Source organism: Coenobita brevimanus, chromosome 97 (assembly GCF_032717465.1).
Source record: "Coenobita brevimanus isolate Jiangsu-jjx chromosome 97, ASM3271746v2, whole genome shotgun sequence".
Lineage (NCBI taxonomy): Eukaryota > Metazoa > Arthropoda > Malacostraca > Decapoda > Coenobitidae > Coenobita > Coenobita brevimanus.
This window is the reverse complement of record NC_137050.1, coordinates 5,058,038-5,072,764: the sequence shown is the minus strand read 5'-3', so window position 1 is coordinate 5,072,764 and position 14,727 is coordinate 5,058,038. Positions and strand designations below refer to the sequence as shown.

The window sequence follows — 14,727 nt, the reverse complement described above, 5'->3', positions numbered from 1 at the left end:
GCCTTTAAAAATGAAACGAATGAAACGAAAAATAATGAGATGCGTTTTTCAGCCTTGGGTTTTCCCCCTCAACCAAGCCAAAAACCCACCCAAATGAGCCCAAAACCAAGTTTAAAGCCAATCTAAATGGTCTAACAGCTGTAAAAGAAGCTAATTTAAGCCCAGCACCTGTAAATAAGTCACTAAATTCAACTAATAAAATCTGAAAATTGTCAAATATAAGTCTGGAAAAAATCAAGCTCAGTTAACTGTACCCAAAAATGACAATGTTCACCCCACCTATGGCTAAAACACATTAATCCAAGTCTAAAAACAGTTTATAAATCAACCTAAATACACAATTTTAGTCTAAAATATCATCAAAATCAGTATTAAAAAAAAAAAAAAAAAAATTAAAGCAGGGTTTGCCCATCATTAGGCAGGGTATGGTGGTATTTCTACCCCCATCATGAAGCTGGGGTATCACATCTAGGGGTATCGTATATTGAAGTATACCTGTATTCTACTGTATTAAATACCTTCCAAAATTGTTTTATTGTTGTTGCTTGAGAGTTTGCTGCCTGAGGTGTTGGTAAGTCATCCTCAAGGCCATGGACAGGGGGCCAACTTTGGGATTTTTGTGTGCAAACTTTTTTTTTTTTTTTTTTTTCTGGGCTGGATTGAGGTTTTTCTTTTTGTGCAAAACATGTTTAGCACAGAGCAGTCCTGCATAAACTAAGGGTCTGTTGCAATATACAGCTTTTTATAAAAAACGGAACAATATGAGTTCCTGTCAGTATGGCATTGGTGACTTCTTTGTAGCTTTGTATTTACCTTTATAATAAGTGCATTCTTTTCAAAAAATGCTTATATATATTTACAGTATTGAATTGCACTCCTCTGTGTGGGTAATTTTACTCACAAATTTATTTTGCTGCTGTTTTTGAGACAGGAAGTGTGCTAGAGTGCTTGGAGCTGAGGTACCATGTCAAGTGGCCCCATACTCTCATCCTGGATAATGCTGCCCTTCAAGCCTATTCCCAAGCCTGGTGCTTCCTGGCCAAGCTCCAGCACACAATTTGGGCTTCAGACTCCCTGTTCTTACACATGTCTGCTCTTGGTTGGTTTTTAATCTTTCTCTTATCTCTTAGCCTGTTAACTCTGAGGCTGCTAGTTATGTGATAATGTTTTTGCCTGTGTGTGTGTGTGTGTGTGTGTGTGTGTGTGTGTGTGTGTGTTTTCCCATTATATCTCATGAACGGCTCAAGCTATCAACATGAAACCTTCAGGGTACCAAGATATGGCCAAAATCTTTACCAAGTTCAAAAATGCTTACTTGGGGTGAAGGTCAAGGTCACCTAAATGGTTGCTAATTTTTATCGCCATCAAGGTCAGGGTCACCAAAATGGTTGCAAGCTTTTATCACCCACCTATAGCACCATTATGTCTCATGAACGGCTTGAGCTATCAACATGAAACCAGGGTATCAAGATATGGCCAAAATATTGGACTTGGCCAACAGCATATTCTGGTGGGCAATTAGCATTCGGCTCCTGGATGCTTTTCTTTCATTTTCTGTAAATAAAATTAATACAGTGTCACATGAAGTGCCATGGGCTACAATTTCCTGAGTACAACTGCAGGCTAAATCCTGTCTTGGGTTATCGCTGTACTGTATTTCTCTAAGTTCCTAGTAAGGTATAACATATGTGTACAGTTTGTAAGTCAAGAATTCTTATTTCCGTGAATAATTTTTGAGACTGGTGTCTAGGAGCCTTTACATTGTCATAGATAACCCACAATATTTCAAGTGAATATAATATGTGTACATACATCATTACATGTGCATGCATGTGAGTATCAGTTACCAGAACAACTTGATGTGGACTGTAATGAAATGAATAGCTTCTCCCCCCTCCCAGTGAATCCTCATTCATATTAATTTTTTATGGGATGTTAGTACATGGATTGCGTTGTAAAGGAGTTGCAAGGTAGGGCAGTAGATGTGGGGGTGGCTCTAATAAATGAGGGTGAGATGTGAAAGATTCTGGTATTGCTGTGTGCTGATGATACAGTATTGTTGAGTGAAGTTGAATGGGATTTGCAAGGTTTGGCGAATGAATTTGGGACAGTGTGTAGGAAGAGGAATCTGAAAATTGATGTAAACAAGAGTAAAGTTATGGTGTTGGAGAGAAATGAAGTCACAGAATGCACAGTGAGGTTGGATGGTGAGGATATGGAGAATGTGAGTGCATTCTAGTACTTGGGTAGTGTGATGAGTAAGGTTGGAACTTTGAGTATGAAGTGCAGGAAAGGGTACAGCAGGGAAGGAAGGTTGTTGGTTCACTGAAAGCAGTGATGAGAAATAGGGACGTGAGTATGTAAGTTAAGAAGGCACTGCATGATAGTATCGTGATCCCTACCCTGACGTATGGAAGCGAGGCATGGACCGTGCTAGAGGGGAACAAGTCAAGAGTGAGAGCAGTGGAAATGAGTTACTTGAGAGGAGCATGTGGAATGACATGGAGGGACAGGTTGACGAATGAAGAAGTGAGGGAACGTTGTGGGGTGGATGTGGATGTGGTTGAGAAGATTAGGAGAAATAAACTAAGGTGGTTTGGGGGAGGCGGTGGCTGAATCGGTAGAGAGGCGGCCTGCAGTCCTAATGGACCCAGGATCGAATCCCGGCTGGGGCAGGGAACAGTTTAAGGATTTGAATTTCCTAAAAAGCAGACTTTCCTGATGTACCAGATGACCCGCTGACATGTCGTAAAAACACCCCCGGTAATACCAATACACCAGTCCTGTATGAGACAGCCCTAGCATGTATTCAATATGGAAGGTGGGTGTTAGCGCCGAAGTGGTGACATGTGGAGGTGTAGGAGGACTACTGGGCCTCGGAATGGGTCACTGCCCCCGAGAAATAGGCCCTGCAGCCTTTGCCCAGAGTCGGACAAAAAAAAAAAAAAAAAAAAATGTGGAGAGATTGTAAAATGAAAGACTGACTAAGAGGGTGTATGTAGGTGAAGTGGAGGGAGGAAGAAGGAGGGGAAGACCAAGGATGAGGTGGAGGGATGGAGTTGAGAGGTATATGAGGGAGGGGGGAGTGATGTGGTGGAGGGTAGTCAAATGGTGGATGACAGAGCGACTTGGAGGCATTTTGTCTGCAGCCACCCTTTGTGGGATTAGGGCGTCGGACTATAGATAGATAGTTCTCAACATTATTCTGCCTGGAATTTTGACCCATATAGCATTTTTTTTTTTTTTTTTTTTTTTTTTTTTTTTTTAATGGCAAACTCTGGTTACTTTGTTTTTCATTAGTGTATTTAGAAACTCCATTTGTCACCACAGCACCAGGCTGCTTAAAAAAAAATAGTAATGGCCAAAGCAACAACAAAAAATATATAAATACCTAAGTTTGTTCATCATTCATTCATTCGTCATCTAATCCTGTGTTGCCCCATGAGGAGTGTGGAAGACTGGGGCTAGGCAAGTTGATCCTGACATTTAAGATGAAAGTGACCAGCCTCACTCATCCCTGAGTGGCACTACATGAGCAGTAAACCCCAACCACCCCTTGGAAATAAACCTGCATTGGCTCAATCCAGTTGGAGTGCCTTAATTACCCACTAAACCACCAGGTGCCATAAATTGGTTACCCGGTACATGGTTACCACCCAACATGGTAAATGGTTTTCTGGTGTACAGGAAAACATTTGGCTTGTCACTCTGTATAGAGTTACCCATAGACAGAAGGAAGAGGAAAGAATGGAGGAAAGAAAGACATAAGAGGAAGGAAGGAAGAGAGGAAAGGGCAGGAGCCTGAGAGCAGCACTACATCGAGTGAGTGGATGGTGAGTGCCTTCACCTACCACACTTTACTGGGGAGATCAGGTAAGTCATATCTTGTTATGAATTCTTAATGCACTACAGTTATTGTTTGCCTTAAAACAGGACGGGAGAACCAGGATGGAACACTGGTGAGGTCGCCACAATTCCACGGTGTTTGCCTCTTCCACCATGAGATCCATGACTTTCTCCTTGTTATAAAGTCATATGTTGTTAGTCAGGTAAAGTATACAGTTTCCTTACTTCCCATACTATTAAGGTTGGTAGATGTGGATTGAGACATCATGATATTCAGAATATAAGATAGGATAGAAGATAGACCCAGTTTTATTCTTCTTTGTACATTTGTTGTTATCATATCCTTGAGCTGTATTTTTTATAATTTTTATCTTATCCTAAGTTTCATCTGTCATAGCAGTAAAGCTTATTTTTTCACTGGAAAAATGGGAAAAATAAAATTTCCTTACAGTCCGTTATACTATAGTTAAGTATATGCACTAGTGTCAGATTGCTCTAAGAAAACATTTATCAAGACATATTGTAAGTACTGTAAACCCTTGCTTTACCATACCCGCTAGACAGGATATCTGATTTGACACTTTGAGGGCTCCGGACAAACCATTGGACATACTGGATCATATCATATCGTATTGTTTATAAAGGCTCCAACTTGTTTGCATATGTCAGCCTTGGTCACCTAATGGCAGCTTTCCATGCTGCTCAGTCTCTGGTAGCCACCCTGTTCAATCTCTTATCCCTGAGGTCACACTCTTTGGCCATGTCCAGGTCTTTTTCGGTCTGCCTCTCACAACCCTACCCATGATGTTCACACTTCTCACTTTCTACACCCAATTGTCATCCTTCATCCACATGTGCAGACCATCTCAATCTGCCCCTCCTCATCACAGCACCAATACACTCCAGTCACACTCTTCCTCTCTTCAGTCATAATCTTACCCCCCCCCCAGGCCTTTCATTCTAGGACACACTATACATCCATCTAATCATTGTCATTTCTATACATTTGAACCAAGGACCATAATTTGGTCATATGGTTACCACCCAGCATAGTAAATGGTATCCTGTAAGCCAGGAAACCGTTTACAGTACCCTCGCGTCCAACACGCGTTAGTCCAGCACGATTCGGGTCCAGCACGGAGAGCAATTAATTAGTATTATTTAATACGATTTAATTACTGCAACACGAGTGTGTTAGCATAACACGCACAGAGCTCCGAGAAGTGGGCGAAATCTGCAGAGTTCACTCTAGCACGATCACCCCTGGTCCAACACGGTCATACTGGACATTCCCAGAATGATGATAGCCAATGAAAAACTTCTGATCAAGTAGCCTTCCCCGCCCGCTATCGTGACGTGATCGTGATGCCACCCAATTAAAAATGCTTCTGGTGTCACGTGATGTTTTGTTTACATTTCTCCCGCCACAGCGCCACTCAGTCGCATAATTGCATTGGAAGGTGCTTTTTTCTTGCTGCATTTTCTGCCCTTGTTACTGCATTTTACCCTGCTCATGATGCCTAGGAAGCCTTCTGAGAATCCCAAGAAGCGTCGGCACCTCCCTCAGGCCACCAAGCTAGAAAGCATTGAGAGGAAGAAGAAAGGGGAGAGGAAAGTTGACATTGCCAAGGCCTGCGACATGAATGAAGCCAACGTGATCATAATAAAAAACTTAAGACAAGATCCTGGCAGCCGAAGGCTATCACACAGCACTTCATACCAGGTTTGCCGAGGATACGATGGTAAATCGGAACGGTAACGTGGTAAAATTGCCGACGATACCACGGGCATTTGGAATTCATCTGGATGGATTCCTGCCGAGCATACGACGGGGAAAAGTGTGACCAAAACCCAGGCGACTCGACAGAGAATGTATCGTACTACAGCATTGAACATTTAGCCTGACACTGAATACATATTAATATTTTAGAATAAATATCAATCGTTTTGAAACCCTTCTCATCGGCGTGCGTACCAGTTTATAAACAAAGTTGCTTCTCCTTATTCTTTACCGAGTCAGCGACAGCGATCACTTTCCACAGTCACGAGACGGGGCTCTGGCAACAGTGTGAGAAGCATGCACTTTGCCGAGGATTACAGTGCTAGGACAGGCAGAAGCAGGACCTTCCATGGCTGTGGACGAAGATAGTGATTCTGAGCATGATTTTGAAGGATTTATGAGGGAGGTTGAGGAGGAGCAACAGCCATTACCCACTAGTGACGCCAGCAGCCATCCTCCGGGGACCCAGTAGGAGTAACTACAGCCTTGGATACCACCTTCCATTCCCAGCAAACCCACCAACACTATCCTAAAAGGTTAGTTATCATTCATAGCACAGTACCATTTATTATAATTACAATAGTACGAATATATGTATAGGTATATGGTAGGTATTTAGGGTGACTTTTCCGAGGGTTGCTGACACAATTCATTTTTCCCCATAAGCTCTATTGTTAGTCCAACACGTTTTTGGTCCAACACGTGACCCATGCATGACAATATTACCGTGCTGGACGCGAGGGTACTGTACTACGCTGGGTGGTAACCATATGACCAAATTATGGCTCCTGGTGGTTTGTTGGGTAATTAAAGGGCTCCAGTTGGATTGAGCCGGTGCAGGTTTATATCCAGGGGGTGGTTGGGGATTATTGTTCATGTAATGCCACTCAGGAATGAGTGAGGCTGGTCACTCTCATCTTAAATGTCAGGACCAACTTGTCTACCCCTGGGCTCCTATGCTCCTCATGGGGCAACACAGGATTGGATGATGGATGGATGAATATCTTCTTACTGCCCAGGTCTCACTACCATACAGCATTACCCTCCTAAAGCCTGCTGCATACAAAGATCCCTTAGGACAGAGGGAGAGCCCTCTCAGTGTCAGGAGAGGCAACAGCTCCCTGAACTTCCTACAACCACTCCCTGCCCTAGCCACAGAGCTAACTCAAGCCCAACCTTCAGCACATAACATGCCCCCCAAATAACAAAACACTTCCACACACTCTAGAGACTCACTAGGATCAGTCTTTTCACCCCTGACAATCTGTTCTCCCTGACACACTGTGCACATGAAATCAGCATTAATGTGCATTCTGCTACATCTCTTACACACCCACCTGTCACAGATACTGCGCAAGATGGAGTTACTTTCCAACCCTTGTGGCAAACTGCATATGACCACTCTCCCTCTGCTTTGACAGTACTGCCACCACCCTTAGATATCATCGCTTTTGTTTTATCCACATTTACTCTCAAACCCATGTGCCCCATTCCACCTCTCTACTTCCTAAATCTTTCCTCTGCTTCCCATTCATTCTCTGCAGTCAACACCAAATCATCAGCATACAACATCTCCCCTGGGAGTACACTTCTGAAGTTACTTGAAAGAGCTTCATCAGCATACAACATCTCCCATGGGAGTCCACTTCTGAAGTCACTTGAAAGAGCTTCAGGCACTATGACAAACAATAAGGGACTCAAGACAGACCCTTGATACATTCTGTCAAAGACCTTGAAACACATCACAGGGTTCCCATTTTTAGTAAGTGGACAAGACATCAGTAACTGAAGGGAAGATCACCATGCCTTATGAGGCATTATAACAGGAGGCAAGAAGTAATACACACTCTTCTCAGCTCTCTGATCTGGAATAATTCCATCTATCATATATTAAGCACATTGGTTACCTGGTACTTTGCCTTTCTATGATATTTATCCTATGATACAACCTGTAAGGGGTGGCACTACAAAAGGACCTTGTTCTTCTGTCACTACACCATCTTCTGTATGTGTCACTATCTTTTCCTTACCTTATCTCTTCTGCCAGCCTTCCCTTTCATAAACTCACCTCAGTCTCTCACTCTTCATCCAGTTCAAATGGCCAGACCATCTAAAAAAACTGTACTTCTTTGTATGTTTCCCATCCTTTTCATATCCACCCCATACTGATCTTATAAACATACCTCCAACTGTTTTGCAGTCATTGCTCATGCTTGTTTAAGGTAACACAATAATTTCACTGGATGTGTCATGTCTCCATGGTTGTTCAATCTGTACATGGATGGGGTAATAAAAGAGGTACAAGGTAGGGTAGTGGATGTTGGAGTGGCCCTGGTGAGAGAGGATAGTGTTTGGAAACTCCCGCTACTGTTGTTTGCAGATGATACTGTGTTGTTGAGTGAAGACGAAGGGGAGCTGCAAGGCTTCGTGGATGAGTTTGAGAGAGTGTGTAAGAAACGGAATCTAAAGGTGAATGTAGGGAAGAGTAAAGTGATGGTCTTTGAGAGAGGTGACGTCAGTGAATGTACAGCGAGGTTGGATGGTGAGGAATTGGAAAATGTGAGTACGTTTAAGTACTTGGGTAGTGTGATGAGTAAGGATGGAGGTTTGGAGGGTGAAGTGCTTGAAAGGGTTACAGCAGGGAAGAACGGTTGCTGGTTCTTTGAAAGCAGTGATAAGAAACAGGGAAGTGAGCATGGAAGTGAAAAAGTTACTACATGACAGTATTGTGATACCAACTCTAACGTACGGAAGTGAAGCTTGGACATTGTTGGAAGGACACAAGTCAAGAGTGAGAGCAATGGAAATGAGTTATTTAAGAGGAGCCTGTGGAGTCACGTGGAGAGACAGGCTGACGAATGAGGATATAAAGGAGCGTTGTGGTGTTGATGTGGATGTGATAGGAAGCGTTATGAGGAACACACTGAGGTGGTTTGGCCATGTGGAGAGGATGGAGGGTGAAAGACTGACGAAGAGAGTGTATGTGAGTGAGGTGGAGGGGGGAAGAGAGAGGGGGAGGCCGAGGATGAGATGGAGGGATGGGGTGGAGAGGAATATGAGAAAGGGGGATGTGAGTTGGGAGCAGGGCAGTGAAATGGCGGGGGACAGGGCGACTTGGAGGCGATTTGTTTGTGGCCACCCCAAACGGGATTGAGGCGTCTGGCAATGGATAGATAGATAGATAGTTTCACAACTTATGCTTTCTTGTAAATTTTCCATAAGCAGTTCATTGTACTTTACTTAGCTATGTTGAAAACATTCAGGCACTTCGTGTTCATCTGCTGCTTAACCATGTAGCCACCCCTCAAAGTCAGACCCTTAAGGGCCACCCTGGGAAAGAAGTGCCTTAACTCACTAGACCACTAAGCATCTGAAAGGTGTGTGAAGGCAACATGGCTAATGCACCCTAAGTACACAGCATGAAGACCCATCCTTCATTTCCCTGCATGCATCAGGGAACTGTCTTATGAAGGGGAACATACTGAAGTTTAACAGGGATATACTTTCTTCTGATTATATAAACATCTTCCTGCAGGTGTATCAGAAAAGCTGGATCCAGTTTAAAAAGAAACTTGAGGGTCAGATTGCCTCTCTAGACCAGCTGTACCATCTCCACACCTCCTTCATCACCTCTGTCATTGCTAGGTAATTATAGCAAAACTAGCATAGTTTCAGCCTATTCTCAGGTTAGAATAACAAACTTTAATGAAAATAACTATCTGTGTAGTAAAAAATAAATAAGTAAATAAATGACTGTGTTACTAGTTAATAGTCAGAAAAAATTCAGTTAAACAATTCTGAAATTTAGATGTCTTCATTTTTGCCATATTTAACCCCTTACCTGCAGGCCGTCACTACCGTAATGCTCAGTACATTAGTACCATACCGCAGGGCGTCACTTCTGTGATCTAAGATGTTTTTAAATCACCCAGGCTTTCAAGTGCGGTATTGTATCATCTATCAGTACTGCCAGTTTGTAGCTATGGGAGCGTTGCTAATACCACTAGTACTTGCGTCCAGTTCGTTTCGTTTTCGTTTCGTTTTTAAAGGCTCCAACATGCTTGCATGTGTCGGCCTTGGTCACCTAATGGCGGCTCTCCACGCTGCACGATCCATTGCAGCCTCCCTGTTCAGTCCCTTAACCCTAAGGTCACACTTAATGACCTCGTCCCATGTCTTTCTCGGTCTACCCCTCACAACCCCACCCCCAATATTAACACTTCTCACCTTCCTCACCCAATTATCATCCCCCATCCTCTCCACATGTCCAAACCACCTCAATCTACCTCTCCTCATCACAACACCAATACACTCCAGTCCCATCCTACCTCTCAACTCTTCCATTGTAAACCCAGCCCCTCCAGGCCTTGGACGCAGGGACGCACTGCACATCCACCTAATCATTGTCATTTCTGTACGTCTGAGCCGGCGAATGTCTTCCTCCTTCACTGCCCAGGTCTCACTGCCATACAGCATTACACTCCTAGCACATGCTGCATACAAAGACCTCTTAGCATGTAGGGAGAGCCCTCTCAATGTCAGGAGAGGCAAGAGCTCCCTGAACTTCTTCCAACCACTTCTCACCCTAGCCACAGAGCTAGCTCCAGCCCCACCTCCAGCACACAACATGTCTCCCAAATAACAAAACTCTTCCACACACTCAAGAGATTCACCAGCAAGTTCAATCCTTTCACGTCTGACGATCTCCACCTGCTCACCCCGGCACGCCGTACACATAAAATCAGCATTATCTCGCAGTCTACCTCTGATACCACTACATCTCTTATGCACCCATTTATCACACACACTGCACAAGATGGAATTACTTCCCACGCCCTTGTGGCAAACTGCACATGGCCACTCTCCCTCGTCTTTGACAGTACCGCCACCAACCCTAGATATCATCACTTTTGTTTTATCTGCATTTACCCTTAAACCCTTTTGCCCCATACCATCTCTCCACTTCCTAAACCTTTCCTCTGCCTCCCTTTCATTTTCTGCAATCAACACCAAATCATCAGCATACAACAACTCCCACGGGAGTCCATTTCTAAAGTCACGTGAAAGGGCTTCAAGTACCATGATAAACAACATGGGACTCAAGACTGACCCCTGATGCACACCAACATTCACGGAAAACTCATCACTCAAATCTCCATTCACTCTCACCTGGGTGTGAGCACCCACATACATGGCCATAACCACCCTAACCAGCCACTCCTCCAAACCAAGCTTTCTCATTGCCCACTTCACCACCTCTCTAGGGACTCTGTCAAAGGCCTTTTCCAAATCAACAAAAACAAAATAAAGATCCCTTCTCCTACCAATATATTTTTCCTGAAGCTGTCGAACAATGAATATGGCATCAGTGGTCCCCCTACCTGGCATAAACCCAAACTGCATCTCATCAATATTCACTCTTTCTCTAATCATACCTTCTAAAACTCTCTCCATTACCTTCATTATCTGATGTAAAAGCTTTATACCTCTATAATTTCCTCTTTCCAGGGCATCACCCTTCCCTTTATACACATTTACAATTATACTCTTCAGCCAATCATCTGGGACAACACACTCATAAATAATCCTGTTTATCAGGTCAGTGACTAAACTCACCCCTATATCTCCTGAGGCCTTCAACATTTCGGCTGTCAACCCAGACACACCTGCTGCCTTCTCCACCCTCATCCTGCCTATTGCCTCACTCACAGTAGCAGTATCAATCAAAGGCCAAGGGCCAGACACTGGATCTGCTGGCTCCAAACCTTCCCTGTCCCAGTCAAACTCCTCATTCAACAACCGGTTATGATGCTCTCTCCATGCATCTTTAATATCCTCACTGTTCACCACTACCCTTCCTTCATCATTCTTTACACACTGCTCACACTGTTACCAATTTAGCCATTTTTCCTGTTTGCCTCGCCTCCCCACCTCCCCTCCCTTACCCCCACCCCCACCTAGCTACAGCCTGGCCACGCAACGCAATTCACAGCCATTTTTTTCCATTCGCTTTTTCCATTGAAATGTGCCCTATGCCCTATTCTCATACTAAAAATATATATATAAATGAGGAAAAAGGCTAATTGATACTGCCATTGGCCATGAAGTAGCTAATTTATCTCCTGGCAACACCCCATGTGCACTTGATCGCTAATTTTTCCTGTTCATTACCCATTGAAATGCCCCTTACAACCAATTCTCATACAAAAAAATATACTTGAAAAAAAAAGGAAAAGGCTAAGTGATACTTTCATTGACCTGGAAATAGCTTCTTCATCATGCGCTGCTATCCCCGCGGGAGGGGCATGGCATGGTCCAGCCATCCCTGTGGGTAAGGGGTTAAGCACATTATATCTCACGGCTAGATTTACCCGAAAACCTCGGCTAATGACAACTGTTTTACTCCGGCTAGCTTAAGATCATTTTGCTCATCAATGCAAAACTTCCTGAGGTTTAAGGGTCAAGAAGTGTATCAGTTAATTCTTAATCATGGCTGATGACTATTTTCTTTTCACTAATGACGTGATTTTAATCACCACTGTTAAACCTCCTGAGGACTAAGTGTTAATAAGTACAGTAGTCTCCTGTATTAATTATACTAATTATTTACTGCTCATCTGTCACATGACACCTTTTTGCATATCCCAAAGGTGCTTCCTGACTCATAAAGACAGTGTGATTCAGAAGCTGATTCAAGATGTCTTCTCTTTGGCTCTCCGTTTCCGTTCCCAAGTACTTTCTCAAGCATGGCAGCCAGGCAGTGATATTGGCAGATGTGGTAGAAATAGTGGCAACTGGCAGCACCCAGCATTTTCTGCAGCCAAAGTCACATATCAGGAATTTCAAAAGCTTGCCAAGTTTTTCCATATGTGTAAGTCTGACTTTAGTACTGTATACCATGTGTAGAGCAAACACCTCTCATGGTTTGAGTATGGTAATACTTTTCTGGTTATAATGGACATGCTTACTTTATACCTTTCAGAGTATAGGTTGTATTCTCTTCACTAGATGATGGTTTCTTCAGAGTGTATTATGCTCCATACATTAAAATATTCCAGTACCATATACAGTTTTCATAGCAGTAGAGACCAATATGTAAGGTACCGTATTATAATAGTTTATGTCTATCCTGCTACCAGAGTTTTATTCTGGTACATAGGTTCTCGCATAGTGCAGACAGTGCCACTAACTTCTTCAGTACTGTGATGCCATTTTTGTACTATCAGTTCATGCTACCACCAAATTTTATTAAACTTTGAGGGACTTTCACTGAGGCAAGGTTAGCCCTTTCACTGTAATATTTTGTCTTGTTCAGTAATTTTATTAAGTTTAGGGAAACCCTTGAAGCTGGAAGGGGTAAAACATTTCTCACATCTGACTGTTTTGTTCATTTTTTTTAAATCTCATGGACTGAAGGAGTTAAGTGTCATCTCAGTACAGTATATATAATTGTTGTTGTTTCTAACTTGTGCTGTATTCTGTCTTCCCTGTTTTCAAAGCCATTCTGGAGGAGGGAGATAAGATACAAGAGGTAATGAAAATTTTACGTGTTTGATGTGCCATCTGTGTGGATTTAATTGACTAACAGTTGCTCCAAGCCTCATGATTAGAAGAATGCATTAAGGCAACTCATCTACATTATCATTTTTCCAAACCAAGGGTGGATGTTATATCTGTGAGAGTAACCTCAGTTGTTCTTTTGTCCCACAATTTGAAACTTCTGAATCCTTTTCATTCTGGCTCTGGCTGACCTGCCAGTTGCAGAGTGAGGTGTTATATATTGACCCACTACCTAATTTTTTTAACTACCTTGTTCTTCAAGTAGAACACTTCTTTTGTTGTTGATTAACCCCAGTCAGAGTGGACCAAGCAGATCCATCAACTGCCGACAAACAGCTGCCCCAGCAAGCCCATCCCGTGTAGTGGACCAATGTTTCCGTGTGACTGAAAGCGCCTCACCATAGCAAGGCGTGGCTCTTAGTGTGGAGGTTTGGTTCTTAGATGGATGCCACATTTACTGTATATCTCTCCTCCCACTTAACAGGGGCACCATAGCAGGTTCCACTTTGCCCTATTATTGGGTTTTATGGTTACCACTTGGCATTGTAAATGGTTTGCTGGGTTACAGGAAAGTTTTAGGCTTGTCACTCAGTGCAAAGCCACCTGAAATGGAAAGAAGAGTATCAGTAATAAAAGTGACAGGAAGGGAAGTGGGACATAGGAAGGGAGAAGGGCAGGCACAGAGAGGGAATGAGAACAGAGAAAGAAGTAGGTAGTACTTCATCAACTGAGTGGATGATGGTTGCCACCATCTACCACAGGTAGAAAAAAATGGTCAGGTAAATAAAAGAATGAGACAATAAACATAGTAAGTTATAGAAGTTAATATGTTGCAGTATGGGTGAGAGGAGGGTGTGAGTTGGCAGCTTTTTCCAGGGCAGTGCAGTCTGTCTCAGTGTTACTGGATGATGCTTTTTACCTCATGCATTTTTACTCTGCACAATGGTGAAGAATTTATCTTTTCTGTGTACAGTATTGGGTCATTAATTGCAGGTTAGTGAAGCCCATAACCATTTAAAAAAATGAAATAAAAAAACTAAATGAGTAAATGCTGATACTGTAATCATCAGTGTTTTCTGAACTTTCCACTTTTGCCTTGAAGTTTAGCACAGTCCTCTTTTGATGTATTCCTTTGATGATGCACAAGACCCATTTACACTATTTATTTACTGAGTTAGAATAAGGCCTGCCACAATGCATAATGTATTTGTGTTCCTACTTCATCTGATACTTTAGAGCTCTGATGTAACTAGCACATAACCATGTCTGCCCATCTGAGAGGTGCAGCCGCTTTGTAGAGCATCAACATGGATTTTTAACTTTTAGAATACCTTATAATGCAATAATAATTGGAGGCTCATTTTGTTAGCCTATCAGACTGCATCAGAGATTTAACCATAATAAATTTGAATAAAGTTGCCAGGTTGAGATGTCTTAGTGATACGTCTCGATTTTCTTTTCCAGTGCTGGTGAATGTTGGGCGGCGTGCCAGAATGGACCCCAGGCATCAGGATCTTCTCTGCAGGCTTGATTTTAATGGA

The 14,727-nt window shown here is 42.9% G+C and overlaps 1 protein-coding gene across 1 annotated transcript in view; it reads left to right on the top strand.

The window, feature by feature from the left end:
• Positions 1-14,727, top strand: part of LOC145413786 (gamma-tubulin complex component 6-like) — an 85,094-nt gene extending 70,367 nt beyond the window's left edge. The window contains exons 21-26 of the mRNA XM_080283440.1: positions 932-1,099; positions 3,934-4,049; positions 9,162-9,271; positions 12,277-12,497; positions 13,126-13,157; positions 14,651-14,727. Of these exons, the coding sequence (XP_080139566.1) occupies positions 932-1,099; positions 3,934-4,049; positions 9,162-9,271; positions 12,277-12,497; positions 13,126-13,157; positions 14,651-14,659 (656 nt within the window). The 3' untranslated portion in view covers positions 14,660-14,727. The remainder of the gene's footprint in view (positions 1-931; positions 1,100-3,933; positions 4,050-9,161; positions 9,272-12,276; positions 12,498-13,125; positions 13,158-14,650) is intronic.